Source organism: Hemiscyllium ocellatum, chromosome 17, assembly GCF_020745735.1.
Source record: "Hemiscyllium ocellatum isolate sHemOce1 chromosome 17, sHemOce1.pat.X.cur, whole genome shotgun sequence".
NCBI classification, from domain to species: Eukaryota; Metazoa; Chordata; class Chondrichthyes; order Orectolobiformes; family Hemiscylliidae; genus Hemiscyllium; species Hemiscyllium ocellatum.
Window position 1 is genome coordinate 62,913,241 of NC_083417.1, and position 25,167 is coordinate 62,938,407.

At 42.1% G+C, this 25,167-nt stretch overlaps 1 protein-coding gene across 9 annotated transcripts in view; it reads left to right on the plus strand.

Annotated features, from left to right (window-relative positions):
• The window catches only part of ndrg4 (NDRG family member 4), a 174,740-nt gene that overhangs the window by 141,209 nt on the left and 8,364 nt on the right, over positions 1-25,167 (plus strand). For all 9 annotated transcript variants that reach the window (XM_060837822.1, XM_060837828.1, XM_060837823.1 and 6 more), the window contains 3 exons: positions 2,363-2,410; positions 16,096-16,131; positions 17,948-17,999. In XM_060837822.1, coding sequence (XP_060693805.1) covers positions 2,363-2,410; positions 16,096-16,131; positions 17,948-17,999 — 136 coding nt within the window. The remainder of the gene's footprint in view (positions 1-2,362; positions 2,411-16,095; positions 16,132-17,947; positions 18,000-25,167) is intronic.

Here is a 25,167-nt window from a genome sequence, read left to right on the forward strand (position 1 = left end):
ATATTGTGGGTTATGCATGACATTGTTTTGCTAGGTTGATATGTCTTACTCTGATTGTCAACGTATTAGGTTATCTACTAGTGCCTTTAGATTTCCTACAAGTATTACCAAATTGGATTGAAGATAGTATCTGATATTCTAAATACCCTTAGTCCAACATGGATCAATAGCTGAGATCTCTCTGAGATGAAATAATAAGCATTTTATCAGCAAAGGAATGGCAAAATTTAGAGAAGGAAAGTGTCATAAGATGTTAGTCCAATACTTGCAACAACTGAATGCCACTTACACGTATTTAATTGACCCATAATCCAGAGAGCAAATGTAACACAATTGACAGTGAAGGAAGGAGTGTCCTGGTTGATGTGAATAGTGGCATGGTACATACACAATGACGGGCATGGTACTTGTACAGTTGAAGTTCCTCCAAGAAACATTTCTGACAAAGCTGCAAATATGTCTTCGTTTTGAAACTGAAATACTGAGCAGAGGAAATCTTCATATACTTTTCATCAGTATTCACTCAGGAACAGGACATTGTTGCCGATGTGAATATTGAGTCACAATTAATTAGAATGGATGGCTTTGAGGTATGTAGGGAAGAGGTGTTGGAAATTCTGGAAAGGATGAAAATAGATAAGTCCCCTGGGCCTGATGGCATTTATCCTAGGATTCTCTGGGAAGCAAGGGAGGAGATTGCAGAGCCATTAGCCTTGATTTTTATGTCCTCGTTGTCTACAGAAATAGTGCCAGAAGACTGGAGGATAGCAAATGTGGTTCCCTTGTTCAAGAAGGGGAGGAGGGATAATCCTAGTAACTATAGGCCGGTGTGTCTCACTTCTGTTGTGGGCAGAATCTTAGAGAGAATTGTAAGGGTTAGGATTTATGAACATCTGGATAGGAATAATGTGATCAAGGATAGTCAGCATGGTTTTGTGAAGGGCAGGTCGTGCCTCACAAACCTTATTGAATTCTTTGAGAAGGTGACTAAAGAGGTGGATGAGGGTAAAGTGGTAGATATGGTGTATATGGATTTTAGTAAGGCATTTGATAAGGTTCCCCATGGCAGGCTACTGCAAAAAATACGTTGGTATGGCATTGAGGGTGTGTTAGAGGTTTGGATTAGGAATTGGCTGGCTGGAAGAAGACAGAGAGTAGTAGTTGATGGTAAAAGTTCATCTTGGAGTGCAGTTACTACCAGTGTTCCACAAGGATCTGTTTTGGGGCCATTGCTGTTTGTCATTTTTATAAATGACCTGAAGGAGAGGCGAGAAGGTTGGGTGAGCAGGTTTGTGGATGATACGAAAGTCGGTGGAGTTGTTGACATTGACATGTTGTTGACATTGACATGTTGTTGACATTGACATGTTGTTGACATGGACATGTTGACATGTGGCAGGTTACAGCGCGATATAGATAAGCTGCAGAGCTGAGCAGAAAGGTGGCAAATGGAGTTCAATGTAAGTAAGTGTGAAGTGATTCACTTTGGTAAGAGTGACAAGAAGATGGAGTACTGGGCTAATGGTCGGACACTTGGTAATATGGATGAGCAGAGGGGTCTTGGTGTCCATGTACACAGATCTCTGAAAGTTGCCACCCAGATAAATAGTGCTGTGAAGAAGGCATATGGGGTACTGGCTTTTATTGGTAGAGGAACTGAGTTCCGGAGTCCTGAAGTCATGTTGCAGTTGTATAAGCTGCATCTGGAATATTGCGTGCAGTTTTGGTCGCCATACTATAGGAAGGATGTGGAGGCACTGGAATGGGTGCAAAGGAGGTTTACCAGGATGTTGCCTGGTATGGTAGGAAGATCGTATGAGGAAAGGCTGAGGCACTTGGGGCTGTTTTCATTGGAGAAAAGAAGGTTTGGGGGTGACTTGAGAGAGGTGTACAAGATGATTAGGGGTTTAGATAGGGTTGACAATGAGAACCTTTTTCCGCGTATGGAGTCAGCTATTACGAAGGGGCATAGCTTTAAATTAAGGGGTGGTAGGTATAGGACAGATGATAGTGGTAGATTCTTTACTCAGCGAGTCGTGAGTTCATGGAATGCCCTGCCAGTAGCAGTGGTGGACTCTCCCTCTTTATGGGCATTTAAACGGGCGTTGGACAGGCATATGGAGGATAGTGGGCTAGTGTAGGTTAGGTGGGCTTGGGTCGGCGCAACATCGAGGGCCAAAGGGCCTGTACTGCACTGTATTTTTCTATGTTCTATGTTCATGAATATATGTACAATATCGGAGCATACATTGACCAAGAATATCCTTTTCCCTCTTTAGGGAAATGGAATTAATGCTCATAATCTGTTAGATATTTTATCATTCATCATGGTTTCATACTAATGCTGCTCTTTCAATCCCAGGTGGAATGTAACTCCAAGCTGGACCCAACTCAGACAACTTTCCTTAAGGTATAGAATGCCTGGACTAGCTGTAATCTTAAACAGTTAATTGCATATAAATGTTCCAGTTGCCCTGGAGCTGTTATAATGTGTCAGAGCAAGTTAATTAAAATAAACAAAATAATTGAGCAATTTCTTAACAATTAACTTATATTAGCCCAGATTGGTAGACAATTTTTTTAGAATTTAGAATTGGCTTTATTGTCACATGCACTTGAATGAGTGCAGTGAGACGTTTGCAATGTTGCCACTCATGGTGTCATCTTAAGGCACAAGATACCTAGGTACAGATATTTAGGTATTTGATACAAAATTGAAAGAATAATAAATAAAAGTCCAGCACGAGAATAAAATGGGGAAAAAAGGTACTCAAATTATAGTCCTTTGCACCTAAGTCCATGTCAGCACTTAGTCTCCAGATGACACCAGGCCAAGTCTCCAGATCACGCCGGGCTTCAAAACTTGAGGACTGGCCTTGCCTCGAGTCTACAAGGGCCTCGCCTATCCATGGCAGCCTCCAGACCAGGACCCACCTCCCAACAGTAGCACCCTCTGGTCCGGGACCCACCTCCCTGCAGCGGCCAGTATCCACCTCCCCACAGCGGTGCCGTTTGGTCCGGGACCCACCTCCCCACAGCGGCGCCCTTCGGTCTGAGACCCACCTCCCCGCAGCGGTGCCTTTGGTCCGGGACCCACCTCCCAGCAGCGGTGCCTTTGGTCCAGGACCCACCTCCCCGTAGCAATGCCCTCTGGTCCAGGACCCACCTCCCCACAGTGGCGCCCTTCAGTCCCCGCCTCACCTCCCTGCAGTGGCGCCCTCCAGTCTGGGACCCGCCTCCCCACAGCAGTGCCCTTTGGTCCTGGAGCTGCATCCTCCATTCCCGTCTGAGTAAGTTTAAAATTAGAAGTTTGCAAAGAAAGGAGAGAAAGAAAAAAGATCAGGCAGAGCAGAGGAGCTCTGGCTAAATCATAGATGTGATTACTTGCTGATGTGAAGGTGCAGGACAATTTGGAAGGTGGGGCATGAATCTAATCTCATCTCATGACCTTTTTATTTCTTGGAGTCCATATTGATTTTTGGGTTGAATGTAGATATTAGTAAGGCAGCATTTACTGACTGATCTTTGTTGTACCAAGCAATTGGAAAAGGCAGGAAGAGGTGACCTGTGGCCTTTTCTTTTAGATGTTTGTTACGACACAGTGGTAAACTCTTCTGTCAATTAAACCAAACACACAGAAAAGCTCACGTTACTTTGTAATCTGTTAAATATGGGTATCAGAGAACTACTCAAATTCCATTATTTAACAAAAAATATAAATTTTATTCTTTAACTCTAATGTGAACATTAAACAACAACTACTTACAACTCTAAGCCTTCTTTATCTTAAAGGTTTGTTATCTACCTCCCACTCTGTAACAATATACTGATCCAATAAAACCCCTATTAAATTTACAGCGACTCAGTTTTCAAAACCAGACAGCAGCTGTCATCTCCAGAGTCGATCTTCCTCTGTTTGTAGATCTCCCTGGGTCATCTTTGGTCTTCTGCTACACAGATTTTTCATACGAAAAAGGTACCTTTGACAGAGAGTGTTTTCGGGCAATCTGTCTGACAATGGCAGGTGGTGCTCTTTCTGGCTAACTGTCCAAAATGCCTGCTTTTTATACCCCAAACATTGGATCATCTAAGTGGTTTGACGTTGTCAAGACAGTAACATTCAAATTCGATTGGGTTTTGGTATCTTGGGGCATAATTTAAATTGATTGATTGGCTAAATTCGAACTGCTGTGAAAACAATTGCAGTATCTAGCTTACAGCCTAAGGTTACATCATCAATTCTCTAGTACACTCTGTGCCTGTTGGTCAGTCACATGACAGGTGCTTGTCAGCTTTCACTCTCCCTTAAAGGTATAGTACACACCTTTAACTTCATTACACCCCCCCTTAAGAAAAAATGAACTATCACAATGAAAAGATGCTTCATATTTTTTCTATTTCTTAACCCCATTACCATGAAAGACATAGAATAATAATCTCAGTCCATATTAACTTCTGCACATATACATACATAGAAACATTAGTATCTGTTCAATATTAGCTATACTTTATCCATTAAATCCGCGATAATGCACCTGCTATCACATTCTTCCGACCGTCAAGATGTACGATTTGTAAATTAAAAGCCTGTAACATAAGACTCCAGCGAAATAGTCGCATATTCTTGTCTTTAAATCTTTCCAAGAATGTAAGAGGATTGTGATCTGTGTACTCAACCATCTCTGACCTATTGTTCATGACATAAACACTAAAATATTGTAAGGCCAGTAACAAACTCAATAATTCCTTTTTGATCATATTTTCTCTGGTAGGTGTTGAGTTTCTTTGAAAAGTAACCACCTGGCAGTTCAATTCCATTACCTTCCTGTAGCAGTACAGCTCCAACTCATATGTCGCTAGCATTGATTGCAAACTTGAAGGTTTCAAAACGTTTGGTGTAGCTAAAACTAGTGCAATGGATTTTTTTTTAAAAGATATTTTTATTAGAAATTTAATATTTTTACGAGTTTACAAAAATAAACAAAACTCTCAAATATAAACATTGATATACAATTAAATCAAATATACAATAGTCAAAATTTAACAAAGGAAAAAGAAAAAAAAACCGAAATAGAAAAAAAACAAAACTCCACTTTCTACTAATCTAACCTACAACTAACCAGAGTGTATACTTAAGTCTCTTACATGCTCAGAATGTATTAACATCAAATGTAATAAAACCCGTATTCGTGCGGGATTCCTCTCCTAAGGGGCCCCGGAGCAGCCAGGTTTGTAATCTCCATTAAATAAAAGCCCTTGTTAGGATGGCCGAAATATCTGCATTTATGTAATTCAAGAAGGGCTGCCATATTTTATAAAATAATGCGGTCTTTCGGTGCACCATATTTGTAAGGAAGTCAAGGGGAATACATTCCATAATTAATCTGGGCCAATTTGAAAGTCCAGGGGGGCCTCAGCCACCCAGTTTACCAAAATATTTTTCCTTGCACAGAAAGAGAGAATAGAAAATAGTCTCTTCCCGTGCATATCCAGGGAGGGAAAGTTCGAAAAGCTCAACAGGAGAGATATAGGGTCCACTCTGATTTACGTTCCTAAAATTTCTGTCAGGGTACTTGCTACTTTAGTCCAATATCTACGGATCTTATGACAAGTCCATAGGCAATGTACAAGAGTGCCCACCTCTATTTTGCATTTGGGACACATTGGAGATGCTCCTGCCTTAAATTTTGCCAATCGAGCAGGTGCTATATGGGCCCGATGAAGTATCTTCAGCTGGATAGCCTGGGTTCTGTTACAGATAGTAATTCTTCTAGCATTTTCCCAAATATCATTCCACATTTCTATAGAGATTTCTAGTCCCAAATCTTGATCCCATGTTTTAAGCAGATTGTCCATATCTCCCGATACTTCATCATGTAGTAAACGATAAATAGTACTGACGGAGGATACCCCCACTGGTCGTAGGACATTACATAGTCTTTATAAATCAGATAGACAATCTAATAACGTAGTCTTTTTCTGTATATAATCTCGAATTTGGAAGTATCGAAAGATGTCTCCATTAGGTAATCCGAATTTCTGATGCAGCTGTTCAAAAGACATCAGGACCCCATCTTTAAATAGGTTCCCTAAACATGAGATACCCCTGGATCTCCAGAGTTTAAAAGTGGCATCTGTAAACCCCGGTTGGAATCCCCATGCTCCTACTATCGGTGCATAGGGGGATGTTTTATGTAAATTACCCTCATTTTGCCGCATTATATTCCAAGCCTTAATTGTGTTTAGTATTATGGGGTTTTTACAGTGATCTGTAATGATTTTCCTCTTGTCTGAAAATAAGAGGTTAATAAGTGGGTATTTTACTTGAGAGGCCTCGATGTCCAGCCAGATTGATTGTGGATCAGACAAGACCCAATCAGCTATGTAACTTAATAGGGAACTTAACTGATATTTCCTAAAGTCTGGGAAGTCCAGTCCTCCCCTTGCCTGTGGAAGCTGTAGCTTCTTCAGCTTAATAAGGGGCCGTCTATGATTCCAGATAAAGGAACCCAGCCAGCCATATAATTTACGTAGAGCCATCCTTGGCAGCATCACCAGGAGCATTCTCATAGGATATAAGAGACGGGGCAGAACATTCACTTTAATTAGTGCTATTCTACCCAACCAGGAAATTGGGAGGTCTCCCCATCGCTGGAGGTCCTGCCTTATCCTTTCCAGTAATTGCACAAAATTAGCCTTATACAACTGACCGAATACTGGAGTAATAAAGATACCTAAATATAAGAAGCCCTCCAGGGACCAACAAAAGGGAAAAAGGGATCCGTCCACTAAGTGGGGTGTCATAGCCAGGCCACCATTGGCATAGCTTCCGATTTTGAAAAATTAATTTTATAGCCTGAGAATGCACTAAATGTATTAATAACTTGGATTAGACGAGGTACGGACATCAGAGGATTACTGAGGAATAAAAGAACATTATCTGCATAAAGGGTAATTTTATGTTTACCTGTACCAATCCTCGGGGCCTTAGGATCAGTCCGTATAGCTTCTGCTAGTGGTTCAATTATTAGCGTAAATAACAATGGCGAGAGAGGACATCCTTGACGGCAGCCCCTACCCACACTGAAGCTATCCGAACCTAATCCATTGGTAACCACAACTGCTTTGGGATCACTCAACAATGTTGAGACCCATTTAGTGAACACCTGTCCAACGCCAAACCTTTCCAATGTGTAAATCAAATATGACCATTCAACCCTATCGAATGCCTTTTCCGCGTCTAATGAAACTACTACTCCTGGTATCTTTCCCTGATGAAAGGCTTCAATCATATTCAAAACCCTTCTAATATTATTGGATGATCTACGGCCCTTAATAAATCCCGTCTGATCCTCCTTTATAATATGTGGCAGTATCCTTTCTAGTCTCAGTGCTAACATTTTAGAGAGGATTTTAAAATCTACATTTAGCAAGGATATTGGTCTATATGATGTACAGTCTTCTGGATCTTTTCCTTTTTTAAGGATAAGAGAGAGATTTGCCTCTTTCAGCGAAGGCGGGAGACAGCCCTGACTATATGCATAGTTATACATGTCCATAAGTGGATCAGCCAATATTTCTGTAAATTCTTTATAGAATTCAGCTTGAAAACCATCTGGGCCCGGTGCCTTTCCGCTCTGGAGTTGCCTAATTGCATCAAGTATTTCTTGGACTGTTAGAGGAGCATTTAGGACCGATACCTATTCCGGAGTTAGGCCCGGAAAGGTCAAATTTTTTAAAAATGACTGCATCCTCCTAGTCCTATCTTCACAATCCTGCGATTTATATAACTCAGAATAAAATTCTCTAAAGATCGCATTAATCTTTTTATGATCATGAGTCAAAGTACCTATACTTTCCTTGATAGACGTAATAATCTGAGGGGCCTCCTTTTTCTTTGCAAGAAATGCTGAGTATCTACCCGGTTTGTCGCCATATTCATATAACCTTTGTTTTGCAAATAATATTTCCCTCTTAGCCGTTTGAGTAAGCGTAGTGTTTAGAGCTGTCCTAAGAGCCGTAATCCTTTGCAATTTTATAATAGAAGGTCTATCAGTGTATGCTGTTTCAGCTGCTTTTAAGCGAGCTTTGAGCAGACGCTGTTGTTCTCCCTTCAATTTTTTCTGGGTCGCTGAGTAGGAGATGATCAAACCTCGTGCATAAGCTTTGATGGTCTCCCACATCATTGATGGGTTGCTAGCCGTACCTGAATTAATTTCTAAAAAAGTTTTAAATTCTTGGGAGAAGTAATTTACAAATTTACTATCTTTTATCAGGAAGGGGTCCATATGCCAATGCCGAGCGGATGTCCCATTGTTCCTCGCCTTAGTTTCCATATATACAGCAGCGTGGTCGGAAATTGCTATAGTACCTATTTTACAGGATGATGTGGAATTTAAAAAAATTGAGGGGGCAAAAAACATATCAATTCTAGTATGACATTTATGTGGATTAGAGTAGAAAGAAAAATCTCTGCCCTGTGAATGAAGACATCTCCATACATCTACCAATCCTAATTCTTTATTCAAATCCGCCAGTTGTCTAGATCTGGGAGATACTCCGGCAGCACTCTGGGAAATCCTATCCTTTCCGGATCCATAATACAATTAAAGTCTCCCCCTATAATTGTATGATGGGTACCAAAGGCCATCAATTTTGAAAGAGCTTCTGTTATAAATTTAAAGGGGTGTGCCGGGGGGGCAGTACAAATTTAAAATCCCATATTCCTCTCCATTTATGAGGGCTTTAATCAAAATATATCGTCCAGATTCGTCTTTTATCTGATTTAGGATTTTGAAAGGGAAATTCTTCCGAACAAGAATAACAACTCCCCTGCTTTTTGAGCTAAAAGAAGAAATAAAGGCCTGATCAAATCCACCCTGTCGTAATTTTAAGTGTTTTTTTATCCGACAGGTGTGTCTCCTGTAGGAGAGCTATATCAACTCTCTCTTTCTTAAGATTTGATAATATTTTCTTCCTTTTGACTGGCGAATTACTCCCCTTGACATTCCAGGTACACCACTTAACCGACTGATCAACCATAACTATCTGGGCAAATCCGAGACCCCTCGGGAGGGGAAACCCTATCTGGAACATCCCGAGCATAGAGCATATAAAATTTACAAAAATAAAGGCTCTCTAATACACTCAACAGTATAATAAAAAACTATTTCTAAATAACAAAAATATAAAACGTATCTAAGTGGAGATTTTCCCCCAAGTTCCCAGGGGTGTCACTTCCTCTCCAAAAGTCCATCTTATCCTCTCCCAACCAATGCCCCACCCTTGACCCAGGTGCTCCTCAATAAAATGAGGAGAATTCAAATATAATACAAAGCTAGAGTTAACAGTGAGCACCCTACCCCCACCCACACCAACACCTGTATATATTTGGGAATGTTAATACCATATATAAATATATAACTATAAAATTACAATCTCAACAAGTAATAATTAAATATAATAATACAAAATAACAAGGGAGAAACAACCCCGCTCCTAAAGACAGAGGTAAAATAGAATAAGGTAACCACCTCCCCCCACCAACATTAACCAAACGCCCCAACTTATATATACATACATACATACCCACATATATACATAAAGTAATAAAAGAAAACAACCCCAAGCGGGGAGGGGGGAGAAAATCAAATCCCTCTTCCCGCCCCCCATGATAATATTAAACAATAAGGTAAGAAAAAAGAGAAACAAAAAAGGGGGCGGATATAGACCAAAGTGGGGGAAAGGCAAACCAACATCCACAATCTCTTATATTTTATCTAAGAGAGTCCAAGAATTCCTTAGCCTTCTCTGGTGATCCGAAGTTATATATGGATCCTTCGTGGTTAAAGCGTAGCGTCGCTGGATAGCGTAAAGAGTACTGAATATTTAAGTCCCTTAAACGCTTCTTCGCCTCATCGAATGCCTTCCTCTTTCGGACCAGAGCTGGGGCAAAGTCTTGGAATAGCATGATCTTGGATCCTTTATAGATCATGGCTTGGGGATCTTTTCCAAGATTTCTAGAGGCTTCTAGGAGCATCTGCCTCTCCCTATAGCTCTGCAGCCGAAACAGGACCGGGCGTGGGCGCTGGTTTGAGCCGGGCCAACGTATTGCGACCCGGTAGGCCCATTCCACCCTTACTTGGCCTGATCCAGCATGCAGATTCAAAAGCTGTGGTAGCCACTGCTCCAGGAATGCTGTAAGCCGGCCTTCCTCTTCCCGTTCGGGAAGGCCCAGCAAACAAATATTTTTTCGATGACCTCGATTATCGAGGTAGTCAATATGATTTTCTAAGGTCCGGATTCACTGTTCGAGAGTCCGGACCTGATCCGCGGCCAATTGAGCTGCAGTCTCGGAGGTCGCGGCCTTTAACTCCGCCCCTCCGACTTGGCGCTCGAGTTCCTGGATGTCTCGGCCGTCTTCTGCAGCGCGGCCGAGAGTGATTCCCAGCAATTTCGGGACTCCTCGATAAATGCGTCGATCTTCGTGTCCAGCTTGGTGATCATCTCCACAAGGCTTGCTACCGTCGGTAAGTCCCCCGGGGCGGCTGTGGACGCCTCTGCTGCAGCTGAAGAGGGAGAGGGTGGGGGAGGGGGTCCTGCTTGTTGAGAGCTGCGGGCTCCCTTCCCTTTGGTCATTTTTCACTAAATATTAGACTATTTATATGTAATACTAAGCAGCTATTTAAATTTAACAGCTATTATGAATGATCTGGTGAGTGTGGTGGGGGTGGGTGACCAACTTTACCCAAGTCTTGGGAAGAGCACTATAGACTCAGACTTGCTGGGTCGTCGCCATCTTGGATCCCCCTAGTGCAATGGTTAATATTGCTTTTAAATGGTTGAATGACTCCTGGCATTGTTCAGACCACTGAAATTTTGTGGTGTTCTTCAACAAATCTTTTAACAGTGCCACAACGCTGCTGAAGTTTGGAACAAACTTCCGGTAGAATCCGCTTCGACCCAAAAATCGAAGTCCCTTTTCCTTCAAGGTTGGTTGCGGAAATTTCTCGATGGCCTTCATCTTTGCGTTCCTTGGAGTCAACCTTTTATGCCCCAAAGAACGCCACTTCTGCTTTCACAAATGCTGTTTTCTTTAAGTTTATTACCAGTTTTGCTTCTCTTAACCGTTCAAAGAACTCTGCCAACTGTACCATGTGATCTTTCCAGGACTCACTAAAGTTCACTACATCATCCAGATACACTGCACAATTTGTTAACCCAGCCACAACTCTGTTCATGAGTCTTTGGAATGTTGAAGATGTGTTCTTTATTTCAAAGGACATCACTCTGAATTGATATAGCCCATTTGGGGTTAGAAACACAAAAAAATATTTTGCTTTCTCTGATAAAGTTACCTGCCAATAACCACACAGTAAGTCCAACTTTATGATTTAACTGGCTTGTCCAACTTTGTACAGTCCTCCGATCTGGATATTCGGTATGAGTCCCAGTTTTGTTAGGTGTTGACCTAATAGTCCACAAAACATTATTGAGTCCTGTCAGGTTTGGGAACTAACACGATCGGCAATCTTCACTAGCTCTGACTCGGTTCAATGATATCTTCCTTGAGGATCACCTCCACTTCCTTCTGGACCTGTCTGGGTTTGAAAGGATTAAGCTATAGATGTGTTGTTTTATTGGAACAGCATTCCCTACGTCTACCTCACGCACAATAGCGTTAGTCCTCCACATTTTACTCCTGCAGATGTCCTCATACTGTTGTAACAAACCTTTCAGCTGCATTCTTTGCTCCTGACTGGTCCTCATCCTCAATAACGTTTCCTTCAACTCCTCCCGTTTCATCCAAATCAAGGGAGTGGCCATTGGTACCCAATGGGCCCCAGCTGCGCCTGCCTCTTTGTTGGCTATAACGAGCAGTACCTACACAGGCACTGTGCCCCACCTTTTCTGCCGTTATATTGATGATAACATTCGGTACAGTCTCCTGCACCCAGGCTGAACTGGAGCAGTTCATTGACTTCGCCCACAACTTCCACCTCACCCTCAAATTCACTTGGTCCATCTCGGACACCTCCCTCCCGTTTCTTGACTCTCAATTTCCATCTCCAGACGGACATTTTTTCGAACCTACAGGCTCCCATAACTACCTGAACTACACCTCTCATCCAGTATCCTGCAAGAGCTCCATCCCATTCTCCCAATTCCTCCGCCTCCACTGCATCTGCTCGGATAAGAAGATGGGCGCCACGGTGGCACAGTGGTTTGCACTGCTGTCTCATAGCACCAGAGTCCCGGGTTCAATTCCCTGCTCAGGCAACTGTCTGTGTGGAGTTTGCACATTCTCCCTGTGTCTGCGTGGGTTTCCTCCGGGTGCTCCAATTTCCTCCCACGGTTTTAAAATGTGCAAGTCAGGTGAATTGACCATGCTAAATTGCCCGTAGTGTTAGTTGAAGGGATAAATGTAGGGGAATGGGTCTGGGTGGGTTGCTCTTTGGAGGGTCGGTGTGGACTTGTTGGGCCGAAGGGCCTGTTTCCACATTGTAAGTAATTTAAAAAAAATTCCACTCCCAAACTTCCCAACTTATTTTGAACAATGTGCTTTTCCAACCCCTATCATCCAGGCAGCCCACCACACTGTCTCCATTCCCTGCTCTACTGCTCTAACCATCCCCCCCACAATGCAATAAGAACAGAATCCCCAGTCCTCACCTACTAACCCACCAGTCTCCACATCTAACGCATCATCCTTAAACACTTCCGCCAACTCCAACTAGACCCCACCACTAAGAACATCCTCCTCCAACCTACCCCCTCTGCCTTCCGCAAGGACCATTCCCTTCGACAGTCCTTTGTTTAGGCCACTCTCCTCACAGACGACCCTCTCCGCCCAAGTACCTTCGCCTGCAACCAGAAAAATGTAAAACCTGCCAGAACACCATCCCCTTCACCTCCATCCAGGGCCTCAAAGAGTCCTTCCAGGTGAGACAGACGTTCACCTGCCTCTCTTCCAACCTAGTTTACTGCTACTGCATCAGGTGCTCCCAGTGTGGTCTTCTCTACATCGGGGAGACCGAACATAAACTTAGAGAACAGTTTACCGAGCACCGAACCACATCGCAAATTGGAGGAACAACACCTCATCATGCGCCTAGGCAGCCTACAGCCTGGGGGACTCAACATTGCGTTCACCAATTTCAAATAACGTCCCTTCCCAGCCCCTCCCTTTCCCTTCCACTCCTCCCGGCCACCAACAGGATTCAGTCCTCCCTCTGACCAACAAGATGGTACCCTTTACCTGTCTTCACCTATCCCCACTTCACCACCCTGTCCCCACCACCCGCTTTATCTGCAGTTCCCCCCTACATCCATCCCCAGTCCTGAAGAAAGGTTATACATAAAACATCAACTTCTCCACCTCCTGATGCTGCCTGGCCTGCTGTGTTCTTCCAACCTCCTGCCTGTCTTCTTTGCACCTGAGACAGGTAATTTATTAACCTATCCCACTCCTCAAGGACTTCCTCATTGTTTAACGTATTTTGAGGCACATCAAATTCCATATCATCTGGATTTGATTCCTCACTTTGCGGGGAAGTAACTAACACCTGTTTCTCCAGTTCCCTGTCTTTATTATAATAAGGTTTCACCTTATTCACATGACATACCTAATACAGTTTTTTCCTATTCAACATCTTTACTAGCTAGTTTACCTGACTCAACTTTTTCTCAATTTGATAGGGACCACTAAACCTGGCTTTGAAGGGATCTCCTATACTGGTAACAATACTAATATGTCATCCCCATGGGAAAATATCTGAATTTCAGTGTTTTTATCTGCCATCTGCTTCATTCTATACTGTGCCCTTTTTAGATGCTGTTTAGCTAACTCACTGTCCAATTTAACTTCTGCCTCACCTCCAATACATAATCCAAGTGTGAGATATCCAACTTCGGTGCTGTCAATTTCTCTTTAATTAATTTCAGAGGGCCTCTCATTTCTTGTCCAAATATTATTTCAAAGAGAGTAAACTGAGTAGGTTCGTTTGGGGCATCTCTAATGGCAAACAATACAAATGGGATACCTTTATCCGAATCCTTCGGGTAATCCTAACAGTATGCTGTTAACAGGGTCTTCAGGGTCTGAGGCTAACTTTCTAAAGCTCCCTGGGATTCAGGATGATATGCACTTGATTTAAATTGCTGTATACCTAAGCTATCCATGACTTCCTTAAACAGCCTAGCAGTAAAAACAGACCCTTGGTCTCTGGGTAGCCCATAATGCGTGGAGAAAGCTACTAACTCCTCTACCACATTTTTTGCCTTAATACACCGTAATGGAATTGCCTCCAGAAATCCGGTAGACACAGCCATTATGGTTAGCATGTATGGGTTTCCACTTTTAGTTTTCGAGAGGGGACCTACACAATTAATCATAACCTGTATGAAAGGTTCTTTGAAAGCAGGAATTGGCAACCAAGGTGTTGGTTTTATTACTGCCTGTGGCCTACCTACCATTTAGCATGTATGACACATACGGCAAAATATAACCACTTCCATATGCATTCCAGGCCAATTGAAATGCTTTTGTACCTTAGCCTGAGTCTTCTGTACCCCTAGGTGACCTCCTACAGGTAGTTCATGTGCTACCTATAACACTTCCTGTGTATGCTACCGGCAACACAATTTGGCGCACATCACCCATTTCTCCCCTGCACTAACCTGCTGTGGTCTTCATTTTCATCTTAGGATTCTATCTTTAAGATAACCCTCAGGAATATTCTCTGACTCCTTTTCTGAGTATGCATTAACATCTATATCTTTTATTTTCTTATCTTTCTGTGGTAAGTCCATTAGTCTTACAGGACTAAACATTTTAGTCTGACTCTCATTAATTCCACTGAATCTCACAATCATGAGTATTACTCATTCGACAGATCCAGGAAATGTACGCTTTGTTCACCCCAAGAGCTACACAATGATGAGCTTTCATTGCTTCAGCAGATCTAGGCAATTCTATGCATCACTCATTAAACATGGCTAAATAATCATGTTACATTCTCATGCTGAACATGGGATACTCATTTAATAAGTTCACAGGCACAAGTTGACAGTTGACAAAGCTCAGTGCTGGGTCCCTTGCCCAATAAATTACCATTGGATAATTACCCATCGGATCTAAACTGCACTTATTCATTAACCCTATTATTCTCACAATAAGCCCAGGCTGCCTTGGAAAACTCATTTAACCTTGAAATGGACCATTGATGCAATGGAGCTAAAGTGCCATGGGGCATATTTCTAAAGAGTAAAAAGTGAGGTCTGCAGATGCTGGAGATCAGATTTTAACCTACTGCGAATCCTCTTGCAAGGATGCCTTCCTTGAAGAAGCTCTCTTCCGCCTTCTACAAGGATCTCAGTGAGTCTCTCTCTCACTGCACCCCCCAGGTCATCTCCTCTGCACAGAAGCTCTTCAGCCACGTTCTCAAACAGACTCGTTACCACAGCCACATCTCCTTCCTCGGCACCTGCCTACGGAACCGACTGATCCCACACGGACTCCGGACTACATTCCAACCAACAAAATTTGGACCCAACCAGGACAACCTGTACCTGCAACAAATCCGAAGCCTCCAGCAACAGACCTCCTTCCGGATCCTCCGCTCCACCCTTGCAGCCATGCGTCATGAAGGGCTCTGGCCCGAAACGTCGAATTTCCTGTTCCTTGGATGCTGCCTAACCTGCTGTGCTTTAACCAGCAACACATTTTCGGCATATTTCTAAAGACCAACATATTCATGAAAAATCCATCCAAATCAGTCGAGATCCAGTGTTAGACTTATCCAACAAACCCAAGTAAATAAGATCAGTAGATGAGCAACCTTGTTATGTGATGGAAAATGATGGATCCTTGTTCTGGGTCTCGGTTACTCAAATGAAATAGGTGGAATATGTTGAAAGAATTCCTAGAGCATTAAATCATAGAGGTTTTGCCCAGAACGTCAAGTCCATACCTGGAAGTTTGTGAGAGCTGTGGGCAATAATCAATAACGATCATTCAGCTATTAAAGAAATGTTACTGAAAAAAGCTGTAACTTCTCCCTTTTGTTGTGATGACTCATTTGTTTTATTTTTCAGATGGCTGATTCTGGTGGTCTGCCACAGATTACACAGGTGAGTAACAGACAAACTGTCTGGATTCTCATAAAGACAGGGCTGTCTTTATTCAACCTTCCAGCTTGAACTAGGTGGAAGCTTTTTGCTCAGGCCAAAAGACTATGGTCCAAGCTCCTAGAATTAAGAATTCCAGAAGCAAACCAAATTTCCACTGGAACTACAGTGTTGTAGGAGAAGATAGGGGGAAATGTTTGGCCATAACTCAGAGCAGTTTGAATTTGCCATTTTGCACAATTAAATCAAGGTCTGTTTGAACCTTTTATTTCAATGATTCAGACAGGTAACAAATTTTGACAAATAGCATAATTTGTAAAATATCAGGAATTTTTTCCAAAATCCTGGCTAATATTCCTCATTCATCTGTAAGAAGCAGACCAATTGGTCATTCAGTTCATTGCTGATTATGCTGCTACAAGTGTCAGTTGTGTTTTTCTGTAACAACACTCCCTGTTCTCAAATAGATTCATAGAGATGTACAGCACAGAAATAGACTGTTCGGTCCAACTTGTCCATATCAACGATATATCCCAACTCAATCTAGTCCCACCTGCCACCACTTGGCCGATATCCCTCCAAATCCCTTCTATTCATATACCCATCCAGATGCTTTTTAAATGTTGTAATTTTACTAGCCTCCACCACTTCCTCTGGCAGTCTCATTACATACACCCACCACCCTCTGCGTGAAAAAGTTGCCTCTTAGGTCCCTTTCTATATTTTTCCCTCTCACCATCAGCCTATACACTCTAGTTCCCACCTCAGGGAAAAGACCTTGACTGTTTATCCTATCTATGCCCCTCATGATTCGATAAACTCGATAAGGTCACCCCTCTGCATGTAATGCTCCAGGGAAAACAGCCCCAGCCTATTCAGCCTACCCTTATAGCTCAAATCATGCAACCCTGGCAATATTCTTGTAAATTTTTACTGGACCCTTTCAAGTTTTACAGCATCCTTCCGTTAAGAAGGAGACCAAAATTGTGCTCAACATTCCAAAACTGGCCTAACCAATGTCCTGTACAGCTGCAACATGACCTTCCAACTCCCATACTCAATGCTCTGACCAATAAAGGAAAGCATACCTAACGTCGCCTACACTATCCTATCTACCTGCGACACTACTTTCAAGGAACTGTAAACCTGCATTCCTAGGCCTCTTTGTTCAGCAATATTTACCATTAAGTGTATAAGTCCTGCTCTGACTTGCTTTTCCAAAATGCAGTATCTCACATTTATCTAAATTAAATTTCCATCTGTCACATCTCAGCCCATTGGCCCATCTGATCAAGATCCCATTGTACTCTGAGGTAACCTTCTTCACTGTCCACTACACCTCCAATTTTGGTGTCACCTGCAAACTTATTAACTATACCTCCTATGTTCACATCTCAAATCATTTATACAAATGACAAAAAGCAGTGGACCTAGCACTGATTCTTGCGGCACACCACCGGTCACAGGCCTCCAATCTGAAAAGCAAACCTCCACTACCACTCTCTGTCTTCTAGCTTTGAACCAGTTCTGTATCCAAATGGCTAGCTCCCCCTCTTCTCCATGAGATCTAACCTTGCTAACCAGTCAACCATGAGGAACTTTGTCGAATGTCTTACTGGAGTCCACCGCTCTGCCCTCATCAGTCCTCTTCGTTATTTCTTTAAAAAACTCAACCAAGTTCATGAGACATGATTTCCCATGCACAATGTGTGAAACATTTTTTAAGATGCCTTTTTGCAATTAAGTTTGTACTTTATTTATAATCTTGTGTAGAATGTCTGCAGTCTTAGTTTTCAGTTTGTATGTTTTGTTCCAACAGCCTGGGAAACTGACAGAAGCATTCAAGTACTTTCTGCAGGGCATGGGCTACAGTAAGTATAAAAAAAAGGCACATAACTAGGCTTTTTACCTGTGACTGGGCGTGAACTGTTGTTTTTCATCCTTTCTTCGGCTTTATTTACAAAGAAAATATCTAAATTTAGACAGAGTACACAAGTCATACTGCATGAAATTTTTGTATCTTGATGTTAACTCAAGTCAAACGGTGCTCACCAAGGGGGGTTACTCTCTGCCAGACTGTATTCACCCAGGGGATTATTCTTAGCTAGACTATGTATACCTGGGGGTTATTCTCACAGCCAGACTGCATTCACCTAGGGGTTACTGTCAGTGAGATTTTTGAGATTTACTAAAACCCCATGTTTTCATCATTGAGATCTTATGTGTCAAATTTTGTTGGTGTGAAGGATGATTTGGAGGAATGAAAACAGTGGAAGAAAATGTAAGGGTGATAAATCGGGAGCAGATGAACAGAATATCTCATCTACTAGTTTGTGATTATTCAAACCACCAGTTCATCACACAAAATGCAGACTCTGTGTTAACATGGTGTGCATTAGTATGCTGTTGTGGTTCTGTTCGCCGAGCTGGAAGTTTTTGCTGCAAACGTTTCGTTCCCTGGCTAGGGAACATCATCAGTGCTATTGGAGCCTCCTGTGAAGCGCTGCTTTGATGTTTCTTCCGGTATTTATAGTGGTTTGTTCTTGCCGCTTCCGGGTGTCAGTTTCAGCTGTAGTAGTTTGTATGTGGGGTCCAGGTCGATGTCTCTGTTGATGGATGTTCTTGCCGCTTCCGGGTGTCAGTTTCAGCTGTAGTAGTTTGTATATGGGGTCCAGGTCCATGTGTCTGTTAATGGAGTTTGTGGATGAATGCCATGCCTCTAGGAATTCCCTGGCTGTTCTCTGTCTGGCTTGTCCTATGATGGTAGTGTTTTCCCAGTCAAATTCATGTTCCTGGTTGTCTGAGTGTATGGCTACTAGGGATGGCTGATCGTGTCGTTTTGTGGCTAGCTGATGTTCATGGATGCGGATTGTTAGCTGTCTTCCTGTTTGTCCTATATAGTGTTTTGTGCAGTCCTTGCATGGTATTTTGTAAACTACGTTAGTTTGGCTCGTGCTGGCTATTGGGTCCTTTGTTCTAGTGAGTTGTTGTCTGAGTGTGGAAGTTGGCTTGTGTGCTGTTATGAGTCCTAAGGGTCGCAGTAGTCTGGCTGTCAGTTCTGAGACGCTCCTGACGTATGGTAGTGTGGCTAGTCCTTTTGGTTGTGGCATGTCCTCGTTCCGTGGTCTATCTCTTAGGCATCTGGTGATAAAGTTGCGTGGGTATCCGTTTTTGGCGAATACCTTGTATAGGTGTTCCTCTTCCTCTTTTCGCAGTTCTGGTGTACTGCAGTGTGTTGTGGCTGTTTTGAATAGTGTCCTGATGCAGCTTCGTTTGTGTGTGTTGGGGTGGTTACTTTCATAGTTTAGGACTTGGTCTGTGTGTGTTGGTTTCCTGTGTACCCTTGTGGTGAATTCTCCGTTGGGTGTTCTCTCTACTAACACGTCTAGGAATGGGAGTTGGCTATCCTTTTCCTCTTCTCTCGTGAATCGTATTCCTGTGAGTGTGGCGTTGATGATTCGGTGTGTTTTTTCTATTTCTGTGTTTTTGATGATTACAAAGGTGTCATCGACGTAACTGATCCAGAGTTTGGGTTGGATTTGTGGTAGGGCTGTATGTTCTAACCTTTGCATAACTGCCTCTGCTATGAGTCCCGAGATTGGTGATCCCATGGGTGTTCCGTTGATTTGTTCGTATATCTGATTGTTGAATGTAAAGTGTGTGGTGAGGCACAGGTCTAGTAGTTTAAGTATGCCGTCCTTGTTGATAGGTTCGGCCTCCTGTGTTCTGTTATGTATGTCCAGTAGGTTGGCTATTGTTTCTCTGGCTAGGGTTTTGTCAATTGATGTGAACAGTGCCGTCACGTCGAATGATACCATGGTTTCTTCTAGCCAGGGAACGAAACGTTTGCAGCAAAAACTTCCAGCTCGGCGAACAGAACCACAACAACGGACACCCGAGCTACAAATCTTCAACCAGACTTTAAAGCATTAGTATGCCTTTGGCTCTATATTTTCTTTTGTGTCTGTTGACTATTATGCTCACCTAAATGTAAACTTATCATAACTATCTCGTTATGTATCAAATATCTGTATCTGAAAGGTGTGTTTCTGTAGCTGAAAGATCAATCTTCTGACACCTATCAATGTAATGTGTCTTAATCTCATAGTGACTGAGTAGAATTTTGTGTTGAAATACTTGAAACTTGTGATTTTCAAATTAACAGCAGAAATCAAATTTAAGATGAAATGCTACATTTTAAAAGTATTATTTTGTCAAATAAATTGTCCATGAGTATAAATTCATTCATGAGTCTGCACTAATAGCCCTTTAATATGTTAGCTTAAAAATCTTGTAAAGTATCATGACCATGGGTCAAGACAGGACATACTATGAATGCTCTTAACTAATAATTCCAAAATGTCATTTTTAAGATGCCTAATATATTAAAACGTAGTTGTGGATGTAAATTAATTGTAAATTCAGAAAACGATTGATGTAATTAACACCTAAAATGTCAAAGAAGCTTCAAACTGGATTGTGATCTTTTGTGACTACAAAAATAATGAGGGACTGACAATCTCATGCCCATCAGCAAACCAAATCCCTGCACATTACATACTAAACTGTGGACAGTTTGTGTTTTTCACTTTGAAATATACATAAGGACTATATATTTAAAAAGCCAGCGTCACCTCTAATGGAGTGGGCTAGTTGAACTGAACAGTCTCATATGCACCAGCCTGGGTTGAGTGTTAGTCTTCTGTAAGGTTATAGTAGAAGAACTATCTCATAGTTAGCTCTGTGTTGCAGATAAAGAACCTCTGTCACTCTTGACTTCTAGAAATCAGCTAGCTAGCAGCCAGACAAATAGAAAACCCTCTCTTATTGAGACAAATAGAAAATCCCCTCTGTTGCAAATTAATTCAAAAGGAAATCAAATCCTGCCATTAGAACCTCAACTGGCCAAAATGAAATCTCAATTTTGACTATTTAGCTATCACTGTCAAAGCCACCAGTAACCTCCATTGCTACAGCTATAATGTTCAGTTATCTACTCTATACAAACAATTCACAGACTGATCTGTATATTTGCTTTTTAAACTTTTACCTCTTTTTACACTTTTATTTATAATCTGTGTATATGTTGCATTATTAATTTTTGTGTTTAGAAGTAATTCATTATTTGATAACTTGAGAAAGCCTGATTCAAATTTTAAAGCATTTGGTTTAGAAGAAACACAAAGGATTCTTTCCAAATTAATGTTGTGGCAACTGTCTGAGGGGTAGGTGAATAAAGAAGGGGAGCCAGTTCATCATCCTCCACTGATAGTTTAATATTTGGGGTAACATATCTGGAACGCATTGGGAAATCTTGGAGCCTGTTGCTGTGAATTGAATCCACAGACAAAACTAAAGAATTGGAGTGGGTGAATTGTCATTTTGAAACCAGTTTTAGAGGAAAATTTGCACAAGGTTTTCTTGAGATTGTACTGCTCCAGCATAGAAATATCCACATTTGATGTTGACACCTTTCTAGCAGAATTAGGAGAAGTTATTTCTGAAGATAGTTAAAAACATTTAGAAAGACACTTGAGATTAGAATTTTGCCCAAAAGGCAGAAAGCCTAAAATTTTTAAAGGGGTGACCGGTGGTTTACAGGTGCAAATTGATGACAATAATATGGATAGAATTGTGAGATTGAGGCAGCAGAAATTAGATTTTTAAGAAAAAGAGAAGTCATGAGAAGAAGACAGAGATGAAGGAGCAAAGAGGGAAGATATAGATTGTCAGGAAATACTGCAGAAGTTTGAGATAAGACAGTCCACGCTGAGGACCAGGACCTAACTGTGTCCCATGAACTATTGGTTCAGACTTAAGGTTTGCTCATTTAATTCCTAAGTTTGAGGAACAGAAGTAAATACTGTCTTGAAATGGGTGGCACAACAGTTTAAGTGACCAGTCTAACATTGATCCTCGTAATTGCAGAATAAGCTTTTGGGAAAGAACACAAAAAGTTTATTCTTGCCTGTGGAAAGTACCATTGGTTACAGGGCACCTTTTTAAAAAAAAGTATCGGTTAATGCTGGAGAAGTGCTATCAAAAATTCTGAATCCTTGGGAAATTACCAGATTAGACTGAAAGTACCTGAAAAGGCTTAAGTGGCATGCTTTTGACCAGTGGATACAGGCACTTGAGATGGAAGCCATTTACAAAATCTCCATGAAGTAATTCGCCTGGAAGGAGTTTAAAGACTTCACACAGCGCCAGAGACCGGGGTTCAATTCCTGACTCAGGCCACTACACTGTGTGGAGTTTGCACATTCTCCCCATGTCTGCGTGGGTTTCCTCCGGGTGCTCCGGTTTCCTCCCACAGTCCAAAGATGTGCAGGTTAGGTGAACTGGCCATGCTAAATTGCCCGTAGTGTTAGGTAAAGGGGTAAATGTAGGGGAATGAGTGGGTTGCGCTTCGGCGGGTTGGTGTGGACTTGTTGGGCCGAAGGGCCTGTTTCCACACTGTAAGTAATCTAATCTAATCTCTCTCCCAGTAAAATTACATCTTGAGAAATAAAAAGTGATTATGTAAAGGGTGACAGACATGCTGGCGAATTGTATTGATCTGATTCACAAATGCGTGTTGCAGAAGAAACTCTGTCCCTAGTCACATCCAACCAACTGGAAAGATAGACTTGGAGGGAATGATAGGAAACCAATGAAAGAGAGGGAAATACTGGGAGATCTTCTCAGGACAGAAAGGGTGATGCTGAGATGAAAGGCGAGGCTAAGAAACCTGCGTGTTTTAACAGCTGAAAGGTAAGGCATGAGTGGGCTAATTGCTAGTATCTGCAGGAAAACCAGTGACATTTATTGGGTCACTGTGTGGAGACTGATATTCAGTCAGAGCATAGCAGACCAGATTTTGGCTCTAATTGCAGTTGTGGATTCCAGTAAATGCACTCCTGAGAATACAGATGACGACAAACGAATTCCTGAAAGTTACCAGAATTTTGTATCCAAAGAAAGGGTGGCCACCTTTCCCCAGGCTGAAGTGAATAAGCCTATATTCATATTGAGGGAATAGAGGGTGAGCAAAACCCTACTGCTGGGAGAAGGAGTTCCCCACCAGACAGCACAGTAAGTGAAAGGGATTGAAGGAGGGTGCATGCCCATCCCCTTTTACTGGGTACATCTGGAATGTGACATTATGTCAAAATAGCAGTTAAAACCACTGTGACATTTTGTCAGAACCAGTGACCATAGAAGTCATACCTAGTTTGTCTGTGGACTGGTTTGATCTGCTCCTTGGCAATGACCTGTTGGGATCAAATAGCATTCCCAGGGTCTCTGAGAAGCCTGTTTAAGTCATTGAGGTTGAACAGTTTCAGGAGAAAGTGCCTGGCATTTTCCCGGACTCTGACCACCTGGTTTATGGCTGGATCAGCTCAGCCTGTGGAGGCTGAGGTGGCACTGCAAACAAGAGTCTCTGATCTTGTTCTCTGAAATCTTTCTTTATTCTAGTCTAGAAAACGCAACAAATAGAGTCATAGAGATGTACAGTACAGAAACAGATACTTCAGTCCAACTCGTTCATGCCGACCAGATATCCCAACCTATCCTAATCCCATTTGCCAGCACTTGGCCCATTTCCTTCTAAACCCTTCATTTATACTCATCCAGATGCCTTTTAAATGTTGTAATTGTACCAGCGTCTACCACTTCTTCTGGCAGCTCATTCCATACACTCACCACCCGCGGTGTGAAACATTGCCCCTTAGGTCCCTTTTAAATTTTTCCCCTTTCACCCTAAACCTATGCCCTCTTGTTCTGGGTTCCCCCACCGCAGGGTCTTTTCTATTTACCCTTTCCATGCCCCTCATGATTTTATAAACCTCTATAAGGTCACCCCTCAGCCTCTGATGCTCCAAGGAAAACAGCCCAAACCTATTCAACCTCTCCCTATAGCTCAAATCCTCCAACCTTGGCAACATGCTTGTAAATCTTTTCTTAAACCTTTCAAGTTTCACAATATCCTTCCGATAGGAGGGAGACCAGAATTGCGCACAACATTCTAAAAGTGGCCTAACTAATGTCCTGTCCAGCCACAACATGGCCTCCAAGCTCTTACACTCAGTGCTCTGTCCAATAAAGGAAAGAATAACAAAAAGCTTCTTCACTATTCTATCTACCTGCGCTTCCACTTTCAAGGAACTATGAACCATCACTCCAAAGTCTCTTCGTTCAGCAATACTCCCAGGACCTTAACATTAAGTCTTGCTCTGATCTACCCTTCCAAAATGCAGCATCTCACATTTATTTAAATTAAACCCTATCTGCCACTCCTCAGTCCATTGGAAAAAATAATAATAAATAGAAGAAAAAATAATAAATAGAACTTCTTTACTGACCCAGCAAACTAACTCACTGTTAAAAGTACTCACTTGGACTGCTCACACTGAAGCACTCCCTGAATTCTATTGTATTAAAAATGAGGTTCTGATGAAGAAATGGAGATTCTCCTTACTGCCCAGCAAATGAGGACCAGACACTGATGCACCAGATAGTCATGCAGCAACAGTATCAGAAGGAATTATTGTAGCTAACTCATGAAAGTCTTAATGCTTGGCATGTTGGTATGTACAAAATACATGCCCATATCAGCCAGCATTTATACTAACCACAACTCCACCAGGTAATAGGTAGGGCTTTGCAGAATTTGCTCCACCTGTCTGGTTCCGGAGAGGGGGGCGGGATGGACTTACCATATGATCAAACCTGCACACATGATTCCCATGCCTGCTTTTGGGGAACCATTCAGCAAGCTATTAGTAGTTTGCTTGTTTGGTTTTCAAATTCTGCTACATTATCATTCTCATGAGTCTGTGCGTGGCTCAAGATCATTTGAACATTTCCCTGGGATGAAATGAAAACCAATATGAAGTCAGGGTCTTGGCTTTTCAGCAAGAGGGTGTTTTAGTGCTCCCACACAAGTTGAGCCCTTAAAGGCCAGGTTTAATGGCTGTATAGTGTAGCAAAGAAGCTTGGATAAATGAATTACTTGAGTGAAATTCAAGATCGGGGGAAAAAAAGTAAAGGCTGTGT